This window comes from Trachypithecus francoisi, unplaced genomic scaffold (genome assembly GCF_009764315.1).
Source record: "Trachypithecus francoisi isolate TF-2019V2 unplaced genomic scaffold, Tfra_2.0 Lachesis_group8, whole genome shotgun sequence".
NCBI classification, from domain to species: Eukaryota; Metazoa; Chordata; class Mammalia; order Primates; family Cercopithecidae; genus Trachypithecus; species Trachypithecus francoisi.
In genome coordinates, this window is record NW_022681473.1 from 118,129,740 (window position 1) to 118,152,901 (window position 23,162).

General features: G+C 44.0%; 1 protein-coding gene and 1 long non-coding RNA gene across 12 annotated transcripts in view; both read right to left on the reverse strand.

Annotated features, from left to right (window-relative positions):
* Positions 1–6,344: 6,344 nt before the first annotated feature.
* On the reverse strand, positions 6,345–11,934 carry LOC117080908. Its single transcript, XR_004436003.1, has 3 exons — positions 9,740–11,934; positions 7,232–7,369; positions 6,345–6,482 (listed from the first exon to the last, which is right to left on the reverse strand). It is a non-coding gene; the product is annotated as an uncharacterized LOC117080908 (long non-coding RNA).
* A 2,204-nt stretch (positions 11,935–14,138) lies between these two features.
* Positions 14,139–23,162, reverse strand: part of ZBTB44 (zinc finger and BTB domain containing 44) — a 72,554-nt gene continuing 63,530 nt past the window's right edge. For 4 of the 11 annotated variants that reach the window (XM_033207028.1, XM_033207027.1, XM_033207024.1 and 1 more), the window contains exons 6-7: positions 21,732–22,010; positions 20,962–21,114 (exon numbers count right to left, since the gene is read on the reverse strand). In XM_033207028.1, the coding sequence (XP_033062919.1) occupies positions 21,084–21,114; positions 21,732–22,010 (310 nt within the window). In that variant the 3' untranslated portion in view covers positions 20,962–21,083. Of the gene's footprint in view, positions 15,824–18,144; positions 22,011–23,162 lie in introns of those variants that run through there. The other 7 variants (XM_033207031.1, XM_033207025.1, XM_033207033.1 and 4 more) reach the window with 7 other exon arrangements.

Below are 23,162 nucleotides of genomic sequence, written 5' to 3' on the forward strand. Positions count from 1 at the left end.
CTGGGGACTGCCAAATTCTCAGGGCAGGCTCTAAAGATGGCTTTGGAGATTGAGGAGGACAGAGTGGTGACCTGTAGGCCGAGATGAGTGCCATCTCTAAGTGGAACTTTATCCCATGAGACACAACCGGCCCCAGAGACAACTGTGCAGGACCACTGAAAAACCACGCGTGGGCGTGTCTGTCCATACACATGTACACAGGTGTTCTGGGGGCAGAGGGGTGTGTGCGTGCGTGTGTGTGTTGGGGATTGTGCAGTCCTGGAGTAGACAGAATGTGCCACAAGAACAGGACCTGGCTGCAACACTGGATGCCCTCTCCCTCCGCAGGAGCACCTGAGGGGCCTACAGACCCAAAGTCAGGTGCCTGTGACCAAACATTGCTTTTCACTTTTCATCAGTTTTCCAGGTTTGAGGCGTGTGTGTGTGCATGTATGTGTGTATGTGGGTGTGGGCATGTGTGCACGTGTGTGCATGCGTATATGTGTGTGCTTGTGTGTGTGGTGTGCGTGTGCATGCATATATGTGCGTGCTTTGTGTGGTGTGCGTGTGCATATATGTGCGTGCTTTGTGTGGTGTGCGTGTGCATATATGTGCGTGCTTGTATGTGTGGTGTGCGTGTGCATGCATATATGTGCGTGCTTGTGTGCGTGTGGTGTGTGGCATGCGTGTGCATGTATTGCCCACCTGCAACTGCACGTTGGGGGTGTGTGTGTGCATAGTGTATGTGCATGTGTGGTGTGTGTGCGTGTGTGTGCATGTGTGTATTTGTGTGTGTTGCCCACCTGCAACCACAGGTGAGGAAAATTGGATCTTCAGCCAGTGATTCTCAAATACTTGAATTCCTTGGAGCAGTGAGCTGAAAGGAGAAGCGCGGCCCAGCACACCCGGTGTTTGTGAAGATCCTCCCGAGCTGAAAGGAGAAGCGCGGCCCAGCACACCCGGTGTTTGTGAAGATCCTCCCGAGCTGAAAGGAGAAGCGCGGCCCAGCACACCCGGTGTTTGTGAAGATCCTCCCGAGCTGAAAGAGAAGCGCGGCCCAGCACACCCGGTGTTTGTGAAGATCCTCCCGAGCTGAATGGAGAAGCGCGGCCCAGCACACCCGGTGTTTGTGAAGATCCTCCCGAGCTGAAAGGAGAAGCGCGGCCCAGCACACCCGGTGTTTGTGAAGATCCTCCCGAGCTGAAAGGAGAAGCGCGGCCCAGCACACCCGGTGTTGTGAAGATCCTCCCGAGCTGAAAGGAGAAGCGCGGCCCAGCACACCCGGTGTTTGTGAAGATCCTCCCGAGCTGAAAGGAGAAGCGCGGCCCAGCACACCCGGTTTTTGTGAAGATCCTCCCGAGCTGAAAGGAGAAGCGCGGCCCAGCACACCCGGTGTTTGTGAAGATCCTCCCGAGCTGAAAGGAGAAGCGCGGCGCAGCACACCCGGTGTTTGTGAAGATCCTCCCGAGTGCTCTACGGGCTTTCTGAGTCGTATTTCATTTCAGCCTCACAGCAGCCCCGTGGTCTTCCCCACTTTATAGATACAACACCAAGGCACCAAAAATCTGAATAACCTGCCCAAAGGCCCCACACTCAGGAAATATGGTACTGGATGTCAGTGATCTGTCTCCAGAGCCAGCACTGTGCTCTATCATATCCATATATATCATACATACATACATCTATCCATCATACGCATGTCAGCACTGTGCTCCATCACACACATCCACACCATGTACTATGTATCAGTCACATATTATCACCAGCATTTCATAAAGAAAGGAGATTTTAACATGCTAACCTAAGGTAGCTCATACTCTTGGTATAAAAGACAGTCTTGTATTGCCAGGCGCGGTGGCTCATGCCTGTAATACCAGCACTCTGGGAGGCTGAGGTGGGTTTGGACTGTTTGAGTCCAGAAGTCAACACCAGGCCTGGGCAACGTAGACATTTTTACCTGTCTGGTAAAAATGCAAAAAATTAGCCAGGCACGTGGCGGGCGCCTGTAATCCCAGTCACTTGGGAGACTGAGGTGGGAGAATCACCAGAGCCCAGGAGGTTGAGGCTGCAGGGAGTTGAGATTGTGCCACTGCTGCACTCCAGCCTGGGCAAACAGTGAGACCTTGTCTCAAAAAAGAAAAAAAAGTATTTTAAATGCTTTAATTTTTGTGCAAACACTCAAAACTGTCTCAGCAGCAAATATGTGTGGATCAGCATTTGGGAATGGTCCTCCAATGTGTCCTCTCTCTTTTGGGAACTCTGACAAACTTTCCAGAGACCTCCAGGCTGTGAGATGCTCCTGCCAGAAGACCCACTGCCCAGGCTAGGGCTTTGCTCTAGGCTGGTCATGCACTTGTCTTCCATCTGCATTGACATCCTCGATGGCACTGCTTCTTAGGTTCCTGGAGTCCACTCAGCCAGACGGAAGACGATTGTCATTAGCGACGATGCCACCTCAATTTGCTCGGTGAGGATGGTTGATGGGGATGGGAAAGGGAGCAGAGTGTTGGTTGAAGGAGGTGAGGACAACAGCTATCTCAGGCCAGGCCACCGGGCTGTTCCTCAGGGTGACCATCAGGAAGGGAGCTTGGAAAGGCCCCAAACGCCACTAAGAATGATGAGACCAAACCCCAAAGAAGGAATGGGAGTATTTCTCCCCTGGTTTCATATCTTGGGACTGCCTAGAAGACGGTTCAAGCTGCTGTCCCATGAGATGACCAGCACAGCGTTGACAATGGGGGAAGACGTCAGGGTGGGCATCCCTTTAGGGGTGTAGGGGGCACAGATGCAACCTACAGCCAGGAGGTGCCAGCACAGGGGCTAGCTGGCTCTACTCCAGGACTTGGCTGGCCACCAAGGAGAAGCCTTCCCATGCAGGCCGTTCCCTGCCCCGCAAGCTGATGCGCATATGACACTAAGTGCTTCTGTGACCTGATATGCCTAGAGCAAGGACACTGTATTTTGATAAAGAGATCCTCTTAGGATTTCAATGGGTTTGACTATCCTCTTTCTATTTCTCTCCTTTCCTCCTCCAGAGGAATGTCTCCTCCCAAGTTCCACTGTCCTGCGCCTACAACTCGGAGACCGTGTGTTCATTCTACCCTTTCCACTCACTCCCATTGTTTCCTAAAAAGCCACTGTCCAGAGCTGGTTGAGGGCATGGGTGGGACTCGGCTCCACTGTCTGTTTATTCCATAGTCTCAGCACCTTCCAGCGGGAGGGATGTGTTTTCCTGGGATGGGAACTTAGCGCTCCCCTGCCCTTGGCTTGGCTGCAGACTCCCTCCCCCACGCACTGCTTTTACCTTGGAGGTTATCACTGTTTCCCCTGCCCACACCCCTGGATCAAGAATAACCCGGCCTCTGCGCCAGAGCCTCTGGAACTTCATATGGTCTCGTTTAACTCAATAGGGAAAGAGCTCAACAGGGAAATTCTTCCATCCTCAGCCTGTGTGCTTTTTCCACAGAGCTCTGAGGACACCGTGTGAGGGAGGGGGTCGAGGAACCAGGCCCACCCAGAAAGGGTGGAGATCTTGGTCTCCACACAGAAGGACATTTGGAGACCAGCTCCCAGAATACACCGAGTATCGGACACCTCTTTGCAGCTCATAATCCAATTCCTGTCCAAATCCCAATGAAGACGAATAGGACACAAGAAACGTATAGGTGTAAACAAGGAAAAAAATGAAATCTGTTTGAAACATGTGACTCTGGTGCAAAAGAATGGGTAACAAGCTTATTTGAATGAGCCGAGGGAAAGGATGAGAGAAGAAGCCACTCATTAATTCAACAATCAGCCATCTGTGACTGGGGAAAGGGCACCCGGTGTAGGCTGGGGGGGCATCAGGCCCCAGGTGAGGCAGATACTTGGGAAACAAGGTCCTGGGCACGTCTGGGTGGGGAGACAGGTCACATTCCTGGCAGGGTCAGGTCACGGGGTCTGGCTGAGCAGCCTGAGCCGAGTACAGGAAAGGTGCCTCTGCCTGGGGCCTTCTGGGGTGTGTGTGAGGACCTCTGTGACCCTTCAAGGCTCAGTGGAGTTCCTGCTTCCCGGGAAAGCAGCTGCCTAAGGGATGTCCTTTCAGAACTGGAACCTCACGGTTGGAAAGAACCTGAAATTCAAGGTGACCTACGCCAAATGCCCACGAGGCATTTTAATCCTGTCCAGGCTGCACCTCCACCCTGTCTTTGTACCACTGACCTTGCCAAGTGGGATGCTAAGCCACCTCCTCCTGTCCCGGCGCCGGGTGCTGGAAGAGCGGCTGCTCCAATCTGGATGCCAAAGAAGTGTCAGGGCCTCTGCGTGGATGCATCCTCTCACTGCATCATCACAGTCCTCAGGAGTGGGTTCTGTCATTCCCAGTTACAGGAGAGGACGCTGTGGCTGTGCGGATGGAGAGCCTCCTGCTCAGGGTTCCTCAGTAGGGGAAGAGAAGGGTGCACCTGGGCCGCTGCACAGCCAATGCATGCTCCACCTGGGGCTTTAGGCGCTGGAGCCAGGACCTCTCTCGCCAGGTAATACTCTCACTGGCTTAGGCACACGTGGAAATTTCCCTAGCAGGACTCCAAACTGGCTCCATCAGCATTTCAAAATCTTCCCCACGCCCTTTCTTTCCTTGGCCACCCCCAGCAGCCCTGGGCATTTCCCTCTCTTAAGGGGTCAAACCATCTGCTTCCTCTTACTCCTCCGCCTGGGGCAGTGTGGCCTGGAGGGAGAACATGTTTCCTTGAGGTCTTGGCTGTGGGCACTAGAACGACATGTTCTGTCCTCTGATTCAAGAGGATCAGCCTGTGACCCTCGTCTTCCTCCCTGAGCAGTTCAACTCTGCTGAAGGCTGTTGGCCTTGAGGAAAGCTTAAGCAAAGGGAACAGACGCCAGGGGTGATGGGGGGCCTTGGACAAGGAGACTCGAGGGGGAAGGGCTGGAGAGAGATTCTGCAGGGCCGGCCCCTGTGCCCAGATTTTCCAGTCCCAAGGAACACCCACAGACTGAACCTGTGTGGGGGGACAGAAATATTTCTACATCATCAGTAACAAGGATTTTCACTGGGACCTCAGGACATGTAGCAAGACCCAGACTGAAAATATAATTCCATTTTGCTCTAATTCAAAGACTTCTGAAAAAACGAATGAGTGGTTAACAGCGTGAACTATTTTGTTGGGTATTTTAAACAAAAGGCATTTAATTTTTTTTTCTTTTTTGAGATGGAGTCTTGCTCTGTTGCCCAGGCTGGAGTGCAACGAAGTGATCTTGGCTCACTGCAAGCCCCGCTTCCCCAGTTCAAGTGATTCTCTCACCTCAGCCTCTCGAGTAGCTTGGATTACAGGCGCCTGTCACCATGCCTGGCTAATTTTTGTATTTTTATTACAGATGGGTTTTCGCCATGTTGGCCAGGCTGGTTTCAAACTCCTGACCTCAGGTGATCCACCCGCCTTGGCCTCCCAAAGTGCTGGGATTACAGGGGTGAGCCACCCAGCCCAGCCCGATTTAGTTTTTAAAAGAATATTTTGTAAGTTTGGGTTGAGTAAAGAAAGATGATTTGGGCCTGGCTGAGTGTCTGCCCTGGGACTCACTGCGGTGAGGGCAGCGGGGCACGCACACTGTGTCCCAGCGGGGGCAGCAGGGCAGGATGGATGTGTGCTTCAGAAGGCAGCTTTGGGCAGCGCACCTCTCTCTACACGCCCCTGCCCACACGGTTTATGGTGCGTCTTGGTGAAGCATAGACGTCAAACACCAGTGCTCCTATGAGTAGAAACATCAGGCCTGGAGGCCTCAGATTTGGACACCGCTGTGAAGGTGGTGTTCCAGGGGCTGGCCGAGTTGCCTTCCTGTGCCCTGACCCTCACCCCGGGTGTTCTGGGCATACAGTGGGGAACTCACTGTGCCTTGGAGCGGCTGGTAGACAAAGTCCTGCAAGTTGGTTTGACCCCTTAAGAGAGGGAAATGCCCAGGGCTGCTGGGGGTGGCCAAGGAAAGAAAGGGCGTGGGGAAGATTTTGAAATGCTGATGGAGCCAGTCCTGAGCACTTGACCAAAACAGTCCATCTCTGCACACATGGAGCAGGCCTCACTTCTGTGACCCTGGAGAGTGGTAAGGGCTGGATCACCTAGGAGTCCCTGGCACGTTCCCAGGCTGGAGCAGGTTGATGGGAGGCCAAGGGAATTTGGGAACATGGTGACTACTATGGGGAACCAAGTCCTGTCTTTGCTCTCTTCTCATGGGTATAGAGATGCTCCTCAGATCACCTCTGCCAGAGCTTGGATTTCTGCTTAATGTACCTGGAAGTCTTCACATCTCTAACGCTCTTCTTCTCCACGTTTAAATGCTAACCAGCTATGTTCATATGAAGGCCTAAGGAAGCGGATGAAGACTTGGGGTGGGGGTTGCTAAAGTCCTGCTGAGCTGGCACGCACCACTTCCGGTACAGGGGCACCAAGGAGCACCCCAAGCCGTGAAGGGCTGGACTTCTCTGTGCACTGCTCATAATTGGTGCTCCTTCATTCCTGAAAATGCCCGAGGGAGGAAGTATATTGAGGCTCATATCGCACTTGGGGTGTTTAACTGTAACCTGATTACCAGACCTGCGTTCCTGTGGACCCGTTTTCAGTAGCTTCCCACTTTTTTTTTTTTTTGAGACGGAGCCTCACTCTGTTGCCCAGGCTGGAGTGCAGTGGCACGATCACGGCTCACTGCAAGCTCCGCCTCCCAGGTTCACGCCATTCTTCTGCCTCAGCCTCCCGAGTAGCTGGGACTACAGGCACCTGCCACCTCGCCCAGCTATATTTTTTGTGTTTTTAGTAGAGACGGAGTTTCACCATGTTAGCCAGGATGGTCTTGATCTCCTGACCTCATGATCCACCCGCCTTGGCCTCCCAAAGTGCTGGGATTACAGGCGTGAGCCACCGTGCCTGGCCAGTAGCTTCATACTTCTGTCTCCCCATGTGCTCATCTAAAGGGTACTCACAGGCGTCTCTTTGCCGGGCCTTGTTCTAGGAACCAGGAGTACAGCTGGGATCCTCCAAATAACGCCTGGAGGGCAGCAAGGCACAGGGAGGGGAAGCGACAGGCATGCCAGGCTCCTGCTTTGCATCCCCACGCACCGAGAGCCCTCCTGCCTGCACGTCTACCACAGGGGGAAGGAGGGAACCTTCCAGAGGCAGAGGGTACGGCTGAATGGTTTGTAAACATTTCATCAGCACTCAGCCACTGAAGGAAGAGTTTTTGGCTCTGGAAAGGTAAGCACGTTTCTTACCACACGTTCCTGTCACTCTGGATCCACATGACCTGGTCCCTGCCATGGCCACCCAGATGCTTTTCCTCCTTCTGAAGATGAGTGAGCCTCCTCTGTGATGGACACTGGCTATTCTTGGAACGGTACTGTGGACAACTTCTGGAAAGCAAGCATTGAACCTTAGTGTCTCACTGAGCACAGGTTACAGAGTTGCTCACTTCCCGCACCTACAGGTGGCCTCTTGGGATGCCATGTGGGGAGAACCAGGGACAAGGCCCACACTCCAAGGTTCTGGAGCTTGGGCACTGCATGCTGTGTGGGTGGCAGCTGGTTCTCCTGGAGACTGGGGGCTGCTGGGCAGAGTCGAGTTGCTTGGTGGTTTCCCTGCTCTTGGCTCTGCTCATCCCTCTGCCCCATTCCCTGCCTATGCTTTCCGCTGGAAGAGGAACTGTAAAGTCCACTGATGCACAGGACAGCTGGGGCAAACCAATGACTGTGCCTGGAAGGGTCCAGGTGGAGAGACAATCAGCAAATTGGGGAAATTCCTTCCACACTTGATGCCTGTCAACAGCGGCCAGTTAGGGGTTGGCTGCCACAGCAGGCTCCATGTGGAGCACAGCTACTTCTCTGTGTGGAAGGGCTCTTGTTCCTATGTGCCTCACAGATGGAGGCACAGGGTCCTATCGTCCAACCCCATCAGGGTCTGGGAGAAGTTCTGGGAGTGGGCACTTGGGCGGGCATGACTGGTGGTTACAGAGCATTCCGATGACATGGGGAGATAAGTTATATACATGTCTATGCGTCTGTAGATATATGTGCATGTACTTATAAAACGCAACGTAAAGTTAGAACTCTTCCTCCAAAGCTCATCTGTGCCAGTCTTTCTCCTGAGACCACAAGGAAATCCCTGCCGTGTCTGACAGCCTGTATCTATGTAGTGGCCTGGAATGCTCACAGGTAAGCAGCTGGGGTGGGGGGCGGGTCGCACTGGCACATACTGGGTACTAGTGGATGAATCAGTGCCCTGAACTGCACAATGCCCCTGTTTAGATCTCATCCCCTTCCCAGGCCTTCTCCAGGGCAGTTAAACTTTTTTTTCTTTTTTTTTTTTTTTTGAGACGGAGTCTGGCTCTGTCACCCAAGCTGGAGTGCAGTGGCCGGATCTCAGCTCACTGCAAGCTCCGCCTCCCGGGTTCACGCCATTCTCCTGCCTCAGCCTCCTGAGTAGCTGGGACTACAGGCGCCCGCCACCTCGCCCGGCTAGTTTTTTGTATTTTTTAGTAGAGACGGGGTTTCACCATGTTAGCCAGGATGGTCTCGATCTCCTGACCTTGTGATCCGCCCGCCTCAGCCTCCCAAAGTGCTGGGATTACAGGCTTGAGCCACCGCGCCCGGCCTTAAACATTCTTATGAAAGCCATTTCATATCTATTGAAAGAACACAGTGCATACCTGTGAAGCACATCTGCACGCGTAGGCATTCTGCATCCTGCTTAATGTACCTGGAAGCCTTCACATCTCTAACGCTCTTCTTCTCCACGTCTAAATGCTAACCAGCTATGTTCATATGAAGGCCCAGGGAAGCGGATGAAGACTTGGGGTGGGGGCTGCTAAAGTCCTGCAGAGCTGGCACGCACCTGCTGGCACAGCAGGGGTAGCTGTGTAGTCAGCCAGACCCTCTGTGGGAAAGATGTGTCTGGGGACCTGACAGGTAGAGGTCTTTTAAATGGCATTTTAAATTCCCACAGATGCCAACAATTTGGATATGGAGAATGAGCTCTTTTAAAAATTAAAATTTACAAGTGCTGCAAGCACCTGCTTCTAGCTCAGAGCCACAGGGTCCTTGGCTTGTGTTGGGGGAACAGGCTTCCTTTGACTTTGTCCAAGAAAAGCCATCCTTTTTCGAGCCAGAGTTTCGCTCTTGTTGCCCAGGCTGGAGTGCAGTGGCGCGATCTCAGATCACTGGAACCTCCGTCTCCCAGGTTCATGCGATTCTCCTGCCTCAGCCTCCCCACTAGGTGGGATTATAGGTGCCCGCCACCACGCCTATTTTTTGTACTTTTAGTAGAGTTGGGGTTTTACCATGTTGGCCAGTCTGGTCTCAAACTCCTGACCTCAGGTGATCTATGTGCACCTCAGCCTCCCAAAGTGCTGGGATTAGCGGGGCAGGTGGGGGGTGGGGTGGAGGGCAGCGTGGGGAGGGGGAAATCTCTCCTTTAGCCTAATTCTGAAGCCCAACTCTTGAACTTGGCCTAATTCTTGCTCCATTTTCTTGGGCAGTTCCCTCTCAAAAAACCAACAACAAAAAAGGGAGTTTGCCTAAGCATTTAAGGAGGCCACATACTTGGTATTGCTACAGCTTAGAATACAGCAGCTATTCTCTACTGTGCAGAGGTGACACCTGGACTGAAGATCAGGCCCACCTCTCTCCACTCTCCCCAACTACCGTATCTCTTTCGGCCCCGATGTCACGAACACAACATGCCTTCCTCTCCAGCACCACTCCCATCCCCTTCTTCTGGGTTCTTACCCGTAGTTCTGTTGTAACTCAGGGGTCTCAGTTCAGTCCATATGCATCCCTTTAATCTGCTTTTCATCTTTCTAGAGAGGGCTCTGATGTTTCTGTGCTCAAAAATGTGAGATGATTCTTGATTTCCTACTAAATGTAGCTGTAGCTCTTAAGACCTTCTCTGACCTGCTGCTAGCTAGGCTAGTTTATAAAGTTTTCTTCCACTCTTCCCCTTCAGGGATCCTGCAAGGCTCAGCAAGCTACACTCCTTCTGTTCCCTCAACCTCTGAGGCTGCATATTCCTTCCTGGAGTCATCTCCTTCTCCGTCACTTGTCTGTACAAATCCCACATCTCTTCCCAAGGAAGACCCAGCTCAAGTGGTGCCTCTGCCATGCTACCTTCCCTCATCCCTGCAGCCAGGTCTCCCTCTTCTTCAAATTTCCAAAGTATACGTTTTGGTGTTTCTCTCACAGCAAACAGTTATTTCCATCAGTTGTATTTCTGTAATTCTTTACTGCTGCTTACTTCCATAAGCTCCGTAAGGGCAGAGACGTCATTCATTCAAACCATCTTGGGCCCGGGGACCCCCTGGTACAAGAAACAGGGTCACTGTCCTAGTGGAACTCCACGTAATGGGGGTTAGTCCAGCTGTTGTCAGTCAGTAACCATAGTAACAAAGTCCAGTTGTTAGTAACCATAGCAACAGAAGCGCGGGACGTTATGTGAACGTAATACAAAGTCTCAACCTAGCAGCAAAGGCTCTGGGAAAGCTTCCTTAAGAAGTGATACTTAACATGAACTTATTGGATGAGGAAACCAGGTGAAGGGGAGAAAAACGGCAGATGCCAGTGTCCTAAAGAACAGTTTGGGGAAATTCTAGCCAGGCTGATAGCAGTTGTTCTGAGGATTAAAGTTAGTATGAATTCATGACTCCTACAGCCTTCTATTTCAGACCCTCATTTACAAACGAGTGAGACCCTGAGACATTTGCTGAAGTGAGTTGAGTATCATCATCTGGCAGTCTGATGGAAACGGTTCTAGGTCTTCCGTCCTCAAGTTCCCGGGTGAACACCTCTAAGCACCGTCGTCCACGGAGATGATGGCCACTTCTCGGCAACGTCTAATCATTCATTGGACAGTTTTTGAGTTCTCTGTACCAGGTACTACAGAGGACACACACATAGAAGGCATATTCCCTGACATCAAGAATGTCATCAGGTGAGGGAGACACACAACTGTGATGCCGGTCTTGTAATAACAGACAAGGCTTCTGAGTAGTCACAATACACGAGGCATGGTTTTAAGCATTTTACATAGAACTCACTCGATTCTCACAACTACTCTGAGGTAGATTTTGCAAGGCTGTGTGGCTGAGAAGTGGTTTGGTAAAGCCAAACAAAATCTGCCATGGGAATCTACAGAAGTGAGTCAACCTCACACCGGAGGTAGGTAGAACGGGAGTGTGAGGACTGAGGGGCAGGTTCCGGGGAAGGGGGGGCCGGGAGGCTTCAGGCAGGGCAGTGGCCTGATGAGAAAGATGACTCCAGTAGCAATGCCAGGATGGACTGGAAGGAAGCCCAGCTGAAGGGAAGGAATGGCAGCAAGGAGGCTGGTGCTGTTATTAGGCCAGAAACAACACAGGCTGGAATTAAGCTAGTAGCAGCAGGGATGAATAATGGAGAATGTTATCAACAGGGCTGGGAAGGACAACCCTTGTGGAGGTATTAAATAGATACGACCACATGAGAAAACATCAACCAGTGCACATCTTTAGAAAATGGTCACGAGCAATTCTCACACCGTAAGAAAAAGTTAACAATGGCTCTCCTTTAAGATAACTGAGATACAAACAGCCACCTGGAGAATTCCCATGTCTCTCCAGCATTACCCGCCCTCAAAGGTTTCACAAAGTGCCAATGCACAAAAGAGCCCCAATTCCTGTTCTTCCAGGAACTGTGTCTGGGAGAGAGCGGAGTCCACAGAGACTCCAGCCCTGTTCACGGCCTGATTTCTCAGCAGATCTTTCCCCTGTAATGGGCAGGAAGGGCACCATTTACGTGGCCCACACATTTGTTAGTACTTTTCCTGTTTATCTTACTGGGTTTCTGAAGATCACATAGCTAAAAAGTGCTAGCATTTTATAAACTGTAAATCAAAATGAAAAGGATTGTTAGGCTGGGCGTGGTGGCTCACGCCTGTAGTCCCAGCACTTTGGGAGGCCGGGGTGAGTGGATCACGAGGTCAGGAGACAGAGACTATCCTGGCTAACATGGTGAAACACTATCTCCACTAAAAATACAAAAACTTAGTCAGGTGTGGTTGCACGTGCCTGTAGTCCCAGCTACCCGGAAGGCTGAGGCAGGAGAATCGCTTGAACCCAGGAGGCAGAGGTTGCAGTGAGCTGAGATCACAACACTGCACTCCAGCTTCGGCAACAGCGAGACTGTCTCAAAAAACAAAAAAGAAAAGGATTGTTTACTAATTTTGTGAGTCATTTGCACTCAACAAAGAATTCTGTTCCTGGATGAAAGTTATGTACACAGGTCCTACTATGTGTACTGTTGTTGAACTGTCAAAGAGAGCATTTCTGTCTGAGCCCCCATTTAAAACAGGCTACGGAACATTTATTTGGTATAATATTTTCTTCCTATGTCCTAAGGCAACTTTCTCAACAGAGGGTCTCTAGATGTCAAGATGGTCAAAGGCCAAGTCATTTGAGCTGGCCCTTTACTAGGGGTGTGTGTGGGGTACTGAGCCTAATTTTCAGGATCTCTGGTAAATGAGACACTCACTCACTAAATGACTTCCAGCCAAAGGCAGCCAGAAATGTTAGTCATGGAAAAAATTAGGCAGGTGTGGAAGAAAGGGCACGGTTAGATTAAGTGAGGAAGCCTTGCAAAATGATGCTAATGCCAGCTCCACTCTCTTATCTACAAAAGATAGGTATAAAATTTTTAATTTTGCAGAAAAATTCAAGTAAATGAATTAGAATTTAAGAAAACAACAACAAAACAGCTTTCCCTTTGTCCCTAAAAGTGTTCAAACCCTAGTTATAAATCTATTTGCTCAAGAGGACTGACTTTCTAAGATTGAATATGCCCTGTGTTAGTTTTTCTATCTGTATAGAAGTTTACTCCCCCAAAAAAGAATTACATTAAATTTTGGGGTTTGATGTTACAAGCAAGTTCTCCCCCTTTAAACCTTTGGTATGTCTGTAGATTTTGTTAATTTTCTCAAGTTTAGTTCTCAGAACCAAAATTCCCGTTCAAAAGAGAAAAAGCCCAAACTATTAATTTCTGCTCTATCAGTTGAGGAGATACACATCTTTGGTCATTACTTTTAGTATCATTCTCTGAAAGGAATCTTTCTGGTACACAATTCATACGCAAGTATGCAAAGTCAACTGACAGGTTCTCACTCTGTCACCCAGGCTTGAGTGCAGTGGTGCAATCTCAGCTCACTGCAGTCTTGACTTTCCAGGTTCAAGCAATTCTCCCGCCTTAGCCTCCTGAGTAGCTGGGACTACAGGTGCATGCCACAGGCCTAGCTTTTTTTTTGTAGAGACAACGTCTCCCTATGTTGTCCAGGCTGGTCTTGAACTCCTGGGCTCAAGTGATTCTCCTCCCTCAGCCTTCCAAAGTGCTGGGATTACAGATGTGGGCCACCATGGCTGGCAAGGATATATCTGTTTTGAGTTCTTCATTCTGCACTTATATACATCATCTGTAGTCAAGGCTACTGAAGAACTCAACATTTTCTAACCTTGAATGATTTGGCAAATTGTTAAAAATGCTCAACACACTGGAATGAAAGAGTATGCTTCTTAAAATTTACCCTCTTCCTCTCTGAACTTAATTCTAAAATGATCCAGGTAGCTTGAGGTCAATAAAATAATTTTCTTTGCCTGTTACTGTCATTCTAAAGACCAGTATTGTCAAAATCCACATCAATGAATCTAAAGTTAGAAAACTTTTCCTTCCTCAGGATCTCATGGACTCATTACCTATGTAATGAGCTGTTTCCCTGGTTGTAAGATATCATCAAAATGGCACCAGTTGGTCTCTAGTCAATAAAATACGACTTCAGAAAGAATCAGAGCAACTCTGAAAGATGCAACCCACCCATTAGTACCCAGCTTTATAGGAGAACCTGATTCAGTAGCTCTAGGATTGGATGACTTTGTCTAACTAGCTGCCTTTATACACTCTTTCCAAGTTGGGGTATGGTGTTTTTGAGTTCTTTGCACTTAAGCTCTACTTCACCAAAAATTGACATGTGCTGTCTAATGTAACCCTCTCTACTCTGTGTACTCTAAGTAGATAATTATTTAAGTAATGAATTACTCTGATGCCTTTTCTCACTCACATGACCTCAGCCAACACCACCGCCCAGCAAACAATAAATAACAACAGCAGGAAGTTTTATTCCATAAAGCATAAGATATTTTAATGAGAAAACAAAACCAAACCTTAGTCTCATGTTTCTATCTAAAGACACTCAAAACTAGTTTTTCCCTGCCCATCCCTTTCCTAACTGCAACTTTATGTGTGACCATGTAAATAAAGGCCAGTTTAAAGAATTTTTTTTTTTTAAAAAAGTTTAAACCTTTTTTAAAAAGATTAAACAATCAGGCTAGCAAAAAGGTACTCAATACATATTTTCCTTATATCAAACAAGCTAATTTCAGTACAATATAACTATACAGAATATATACAATACACTTATGTTCACAAAGCAAACACTATAGGCTCAGAACAGATTTGAAAAAACATGATATTCACATTGATTACAATAACTCTAAAAATGATTGTAACGTTGAAACGGCACTTAGTTTACAAAAAAGGTCACAAAAATATATATATATATATATGTAGTCACCAAGAACTATGGTTCCTGCAAAATACTAATAGCCAGATACTAGTATATAAAATGTGAAGTTCTGACATTGTATACATTTTTTGGAAATAAAACAAAATCCAAAACCATTTCTGTTATTGTCAAAAGTCAAACATGCCAAGTAACTTAGCTATGGCCAGTGTCACCAAGTAAAGCCATACGTGAATGAGATGACGACTGGATACAAAGCTGGTGAACTGGGGACTGGCACAGTTAAGAGTTGTACTAATTCTAGGAAAGGGGTAGAAGACATAAAAACACCCATCTATGTAATTTAATTCACATTTTCTCCCCTGCATCACCTTCCCTTGAGAGTTTCACAAAATGCCAGTGCCCAGAAAGAATCATAATGGTCTAACTGGCAGGGTAAAAAAGTCCCCCTACCCCGACTTCCTTGCTGCAGGGCTACAGGCAAATATTAAAGCATGCATCAGCTACACAAAGCCATCAGTCACCCAGCTGGAAGACCATGGTGTACAGTTTCTGCCTAGGCTGGCTGCACTAGGAAGTACTCCAGTTTTTAAATGGAGCCAGATTTATGTTAGCCCTGTAAAAGATTGAGCTACTGTAGCAGCAAATATGAAATTACAGAACAAAAACAAAATTTTATTTAAAAATTTGTTACATCAAAATTTTTTTCCTTCAAACCTGTGTCCTTTAACCAAACAACAGCTTCTTCTATCACTTAATTCTGGTCTATTACCTCAATCTGACTTTCTCATTATGCTTCTCTGGAAAAAAGACACTTCTATATCCTGGAGATTAAATTTACTCTTAAAAATGGAAATACAGGAATTTTTAAAGTAAAAAAAAAGTCTGTTGTAAAAGTTCTTTCACAAATATATATATTTAAATATTAAAATAGGCTACCTAGGATTTTTATAAAATGGCTTTTGAAAAGATAGTAGAGGCACAAAGAAGCCATATACTATCCTCCAAGTTGGACATAAGGTGCCACAAGGGTGCCCTACAAAGAGGCAGGCAATCTCTATCTGATGCAACAGGAGGCACCAGTAACAACAGAAACATCAAATATATTATTGGGAACTTGGACCAAAACCAAATTTTGCTCTATTAGGGACTGTTGCTTTTTTAAAAAATACCTTGAGATATAAGCATTAGAAGTCATCACTTTGTACAAGGAAGAAAATGAATAAAGTTTATGATCTTACTCCTTCCAAACACCTGATGTCATTCATTTCAGGTACCTGAAAGATGAAAAGCAGTGCAACTTTCAAAACTTTAATGGACTACTCTCAGTATGAGAGACTTCACAAAGCATCTGTCAACTTGAAAATTAAATTGGTAACTGAAATTAAAAAATCTCCTAGAGAAAACACACATAACCTAATCCTAGAAAAGGCTCTCTTTAGAAAGCAGGTGCTTCTAAGAACTGCAGGAAAGGCTGCCCATCTTGAACAGAGCTTCCACTAATACCAAGGGAAACAACGTGTAAAGGAGAGACGGCAGGGCTCCCTTAAAGCAGGAAGATTTCTCCTTCCTCAGCAGGTGATGTACTTTGGTAACCTCAACATTCATTTATGGGATGATTTTTAATCTGTTTTATTGAATAATGAAATCTAAATACGGCTAGATTGGCATTTGGGAAAACAAGGGCAATTTAACAAAAGTCATGACACTGGAGCTCCTCAGCCCACTAGGCACCCATTTTATCAGTATGTCATCACAACTGTGCCTGGGACTTTACGCTTAATCAGCAAAATCAGTCAATTTAAAAGAGAAAGGAAATAATAAAAGAATTTGACTTTATAAACCAGATACTTTGGCTGGGCGCGGTGGCGCAAGCCTGTAATCCCAGCACTTTGGGAGGCCAAGACAGGCGGATCACGAGGTCAGGAGATCGAGACCATCCTGGCCAACACGGTGAAACCCCGTCTCTACAAAAAAATACAAAAAAAACTAGCCGGGCGAGGTGGCGGGCGCCTGTAGTCCCAGCTACTCGGGAGGCTGAGGCAGGAGAATGGTGTAAACCCGGGAGGTGGAGCTTGCAGTGAGCTGAGATCCGGCCACTGCACTCCAGCCCGGGCGATAGAGCGAGACTCCGTCTCAAAAAAACAGATACTTTGAACAAAAATTAAAAATCTTAAAAAAATTTTTGTTTTTAATCCATAGTCTTTAAGTTCTTTGTAAACTATTATGCACATAGAAACCTTGGTATTAGTTGGAACCGGCCTGGGTCTTATACAGTGGGGTTTTACTTAAGTAAAAGTAGCATGAACACTTTAAAGGCAATCTCCATTTTACAGATACTGCCAAACCGAGATACCAATAACATCTGAAATCTTTGCAGAGACTATTTATAAAAACATGAAACTGTTTTTATTTTCCTGTCATAAAAATATAATCATGACAGAGTGGAAATGTCTAGTATTAGTTTAGTAAAAAGTAAAAAAAAAAAGTATGACTACTGATGGTACTGGTACTACCAGTCTTCATCCCATAACTGACATAGGCTTAATCCCCCATAAATATTACAACATCTCAACTTATCGATCGTCTAAAATGAGACACCGAGAGAGCAACTGTTCCTTAGTTGGGCCTGGGACTGAATCAATTCCACTTCATTGTTTAATCTGAACCATTATTGCTTTTGGCTAATTCATCTTGCTGAGGACTTTCCAAATAAAAACACTCTGTCACTATACTCTGTCAAGCAAAAACGACACTGAAAGATAAAAATGGGTATAGGCAAAATAAGGAACGACTTAATTTAAATGTTCATGATTTGAGTTTAAAGCCTGTGGGACTGTGCTTAATATTCCTCACAGACATGTTTGCCACCATAGAGCTTCCTTGTTACCCCAATTTTGTTTCGCTGCTTCAGAAAATTTAGCTTTTATACATTCATCTTTCAATAACTCTCAAAATCTAAAATATTACAAATAAAGCATCTTACTTCAATAACTTACAGTGAAAACTACATTTATTTATTACCTTTTGGCAACTTTGGGTCTGTTTCTTCTAACTGTAAACTTCACACTAGTGTTTTTCTTTCCCAGTTAGTATTAATATTCAGAAAATTTTTAATTCTCATTCATTTGGATGTCTATTTCAGAATTACAGCTTCACACTTTGCAGATGAGTGAAACAAAGTACCATACGAAAGTTTCTAATTCTTTTGTTCATCAATTCCACAAATCTCACACTTTTTTCAGCTAAAATATTAAAATTTTAGGATTCATTCAAGTAATAAGAATTGCCACAACATTATACAGTAATGTATTTTTCAAGGACTATTAAAGCTAAAAGGGACTAAAACATAATCTGAGAATCTTCAAGATAAAAATGGATAAAATAGATAACTGGCCTCTATTTAGATTAAGAGAATAAAAGAAGAAATAAAAGAAATATTTAATACAGCTTCCAAAGGCTCCCAAGGGAATCATTTATAAACTGGGAGAGTCTCCTGAACTAGCCTTAGTTAGAAGGTAACTGAGTTACCAATAACTATGGACGACATTAGATATGTTAACTAGTCTATTTCATTTGGTAAAGTATTTTAACATGATGAAAGGTTTTTTTTTCTTTTGCTCGTTATTAATAACAAAGGGCATGTCTCATAACAGGGGACCTAATTACTGTAAGCCAGAACAGTTGCTGAAATGTCAAAATGTAAGATTGAATGAAGCTATTTAAACATTTTAGTATATTTTGTCTTACTGAAATTGAGAACTTAAAAAAACCGGCAATGTAACCAAAAGTATAATTACTTGAAATAAAAAAAATTACTTGAAATTCAAATTGAGAAAAATCCACTTAAATATATTTGTGGGTGATAATCTCCATCTGCATCCATTTATATAAAACTTAAAATGCCAAAAAATAAAGACCAATATTAATCCCTTTGTTTCTGAATTAGATGAAATCACTGACATGCTAGATGCTTCCACTATTAGAATATACCCTTTAAACATGAGAAGAACAACTGCAGGAGATTTAACATCCATTATCATGGGTGAACATCTTTTTTGTTTACTTCTAAAGTACATCACACCTATTTGGTAGTTAAAAAACTGAAAATAAAATCTTTTCTTGTATAAAATGTTTGGTTTTAAAAAGGCAATTTATTCTGCATTCTGAAATTTAAGCCCTTTAGATACCACAAAGTTACCCTCCTGGCTTTAAGAAAGATAGCTACGTTTAAGTTCTAAAACTGGAATATTTGTTTAGTTATACTGGTAATTTCTAATGAATGGGATAATATAACTGGCTATCTCTTTGCAATATTTTCAAAATGTCCTGGTAAAAATTATGCATCTAGGCATCCCTAAGATGAATTTGAAATAAATCTAAATACTACTATATATACAATTATCCCTTGCAAATCTGTTTCCTAAAACAGATCCATCAACAGATCCAATATCCTTGAAGTACATGTATCAAGAAAAATGTACCCTCACTGAAATAGAAAAAGGCCTTTGTTTGTATCATTTGATGTTAAATTCTGGTTAGTTACTGGTATTGATAAGATCTGGGCAGCAGACAACTAACCAGATATGAATTTTCACAGTATATTCAGATTTCCCATAAAACTTGGCAATTTGTAATTACCAGTGAAAATCTAAAGTTTCTACTTGGGAAGGAATACCCAGTGATGGGTAATCCTTCATTCTGAGAACACAGAATATCTTAGAGCTACCAAAACTGTGCTTGGATCTCTTAATGTGAAGTTTTCAGGGTCGGGGATGTACTAAAAAATACTTTTAACCAATAAATCTGCAAACCATTCTTACACATTTCTTTATTCTTATTTCTTTCCTCTTGCTCTTTCAAAAAAAAAAAAAAAAAAACCTCTTGGAACTACGGGTAACAATGATTCCTGGTGATAATTTTACCTATTCTTGTCAATACAGATTTTAGAATTAATTTTGAGATTTATCTATTGGTAGGCCTAACAGTTTTCAAAGACCACAACGTGACATTAAAATTCCTGACCTCTCCAGTTGAGACACAGCATTACTATATGAAGTATTATAGTCTGCTGCAGAAAGTAATTCAACCCTATCAGTGAAGAAGCATAAATAGTGGGAGCCTATCATAACCTGTATATGCTGATTCTCCTGAAGAGAACACACTTCTGTTTGGGAGCACATGGGTAAAAACAAGTTCATGAGTGAGGTAAAGAACTGAAAACAAGTTAAGGACTGCAGAATATAGGCAGAGACAGAGAATCCTAACCTAAAACAGTTCTAAGGAATTTAATTTACTTTTCCTTTCTTCACGTTTTTGGGGAAAAAATTACAGAATTAGCCAATCTAAAAAAATGAAACAAATCACTATAATTAAAAATATATACATTTAGTATGGTCTAGCACCTGAACAAAATTCAGATCTTGTGTTTTGACTAAAGAACTGTATTTTCTGTCTCTTTTCTAATCAAATCAGGTGCTCTCATAATTATTAAACTTTGAGTATCTACACAGAAACTTATTCCAAAGTTCACTGTTCATGGACTTACAAATATTTAGGATCAGTATTAGAGACGCTTTAATGGCACCAGATGAAAAGTATACCCAAGTCTAGAGGATCATATAAATTTCAACTACAGACCAGAAAAGTTTCACACTTTCAGCAGCAGAAGTGGTAATATTCATTAGTTTAAGGTTTTCAGTTTCTCATTAGTCTTAACAATTTTCTTTTTTCTCCCAGATTTATGAGTCATAGATGAAAATCTTACAGTCTATGTTCATCTTTTACATTGTTGCCTACATTGTGTAAAAACAATAGTAACTGTTTTTAATAACTTTGCAATGTCTAAAAATACATAAGGACAATGTATCGCTGTCATATGGGATTTAGTAAACAATCTAGTTGGGTTAAGAATGTAGCCTTGGCTGGTGCAGTGATCCCGGCAGTTTGGGAGGCCAGAGGAGGAGGATCACTTGGCCGAGGAGTTCAAGACCAGCCTGGGCACCATAGTGAAACCTCGTCTCCACAAAAAATAAAAATGAAGTCAGCCAGGTGTGGTGGAGCATGCCTATAATCTTAGATACTCAAGAGGCTGAGACAGAATGGCCTGAGCCCAGGAGTTCGAAGCTGCAGTGAGCTATGACTTAGCCACTATACTCCGGCCTGGGCAACACATGCCATCCTCTTAAAAAAAAAAAAAAAAAAAAAAAAAAGATGTAGCCTCAATCGAGAATTCTTCATTATGTTCAAAAGAGCACAATGAAAACATCCCCAACAATACATAAACCTATATATAAAATATAGAATATCTCCAATATTTTTACTGTATATGGCAGCACGCCAATATATGCAAGAGAACATACTGACCGGGCAAGGGGAAAACTGATTCGGGCAATGACATGGTCAGGCATTAACATTCAGAGACCAGGTAAACAGCAATTTTAATCAGAAAAGCAATATAAGAAGAATTCCTACGAAGCTGAGATTTACATACTTCATTCTCCGTTCCTGGTCATTTCATCCGCAGCTTGACTGTTGTCAATCATGGTTCTTTGCCTTTGGAGTGGTACTATAAAGGTACAGAGAATGCCCATCTCAGTACCAAACTTTCACCATGAAAAATCACAACAGAAATGACAAAGCTTAAAATAAAAAAAGTATGCCAGATTTCAGAAGTATTTACCCTAATAATTTTTTAAGAAAGCTTACCATAAATACTTCCAAAAACAACAGGCTTTACAAAATATTATACAATGTCCTGTGTACAGCAGTAAGTATCTACTCAGGCCATTTGACAAGCTGTTTAGTAATTAGTTTTTCATGTACCCTCTCAACTCAGGAAGGTCAATAATCATCTGATTTCCTCTCTAGCTAATGGTCTGTTGTTAGCCTACTTTTAACAATGGAAGAAGAAACTGGTATAAGTTTTAAGTCAACCAGATCTCCTTAAGTCTCATAGTTTCTGTTTCAACATCATGTTATTGTGTACTTACAGAAGCAATCTCTCGGTTATGAAAAATAAAATCAGTTTCAGGGCTCAGCAAGTGAAAAGGGAAATGCTTTCCCAATCTCTCCCTCCCTCCCACCTGGCTTTTTTTGTTTAAAAAATTAAATTTAATTTAAATGTACAAGACCAAGCACAGGCACTTTCCAAAAAACAAAACTGAAGCCAAATCACAAAATTACTCAATAGTTATAGAAGACAGCTCTGATTTTGGGGGGTCATCTCTGGTTGCCTCAGCACAAGCACTGGTCTTTGGCTGCTCTGGCACTTCTTCCTCTTTTTCTGCCAGCCCACCAAGAGACCCCAAGGGAAAAGTGCTTTCACAATTCTGGGTTGAGGAGACCTGTGAAATTACAGGCATTTGAACAGAGGAGTTGCTTTCAAAACTGTGTTCTCCAAGATCGTATTGAACAAGGGTCTCTTCTTGTTCCTGGTTTAAGTAGTCCGGTACTAGGAAATCACTAGATAAGAGGCAAAGGACGAAATATGGAATTAATTTTCAAGCCAGTACTAGATAAGCAACAATAAAAAGCTCTGATTTATACAACAAAATTGGGACTTTTCATTTCACTAATTGTTCGGTGAAGATTAAAACTCAGGAACTTTCCACTTACAAACTTTGCTAAATATGAACCAAAACATCCATTAAAACCAAAATGTATCAATCTTCCCTACCACTAATACATGAGGTTATCACTTTCATTATAACTTTGGACACCTTAACAGCCTTTCTTGTTCTGTGTAGAGGAGTTTCTATATACAAAACAAATGTAGCATGCTCACTTAAAAAAAGATCATCTGAGTAACTTTAATGCTTAACTTTTCTTGATTATACATTGAGTAAGAGATATATAAACCTAGCTTTGTATTACTAAACTTGACATGGGTTAGTTAAGAAACTAAGTCCTTATGCATAAATGACCTGATATGAAATCTACTATACAGCTGGGAAATGTAGAAAGTAATTTATGTGTATCCTGCTATTACATTTGGTATATGAAAATACTAATAAATTATCTTTGAATCAGCATGTGGAAATGAATGCCTTGAGATTGATTATGTGTTAATCCTTAAAAAGTAATTATCAGTCCCCACAGGAAACACAGACAGTAAAATATACTAAAACAGTGGCTAATTTCCTTAAGTGTTGAGATCAGAAAACATTTTAAATTTCTTTATACTTTTCTGTATTTCCTAAATTTTCAACTTATAAGCATTTTTTGGTAATTGAAACTAAGTATGTGAAATAAGTCTCATCTTAGAGGCTTTATTTAAATCTTTATTACTGAACTAAAAATTTCATTATACCAGAATTGTCAATAATATATGTAATTAGACTTGATAGTTATAATTTTACTGTTCAGTATTAATAAAAAATTAAAATCTGCTCATCTGCAAAGCAATTTAGAACGCCCTATGCTGTGTTTTCTAAAAAGTCTTCAGGTGTTAGAGAAGAAGAGTGGAGAATGCAGGGCTCTGTACAGGGAAGATAAAGATAACATGAGTAGTTAACAGGAACACTATTTTAGTCCTGAACAAACTGTGTTTAATATGATATGTATAATCTAAGGTTTAGTGATATGGCAACCACACATTCAGAATTAGAGATGACT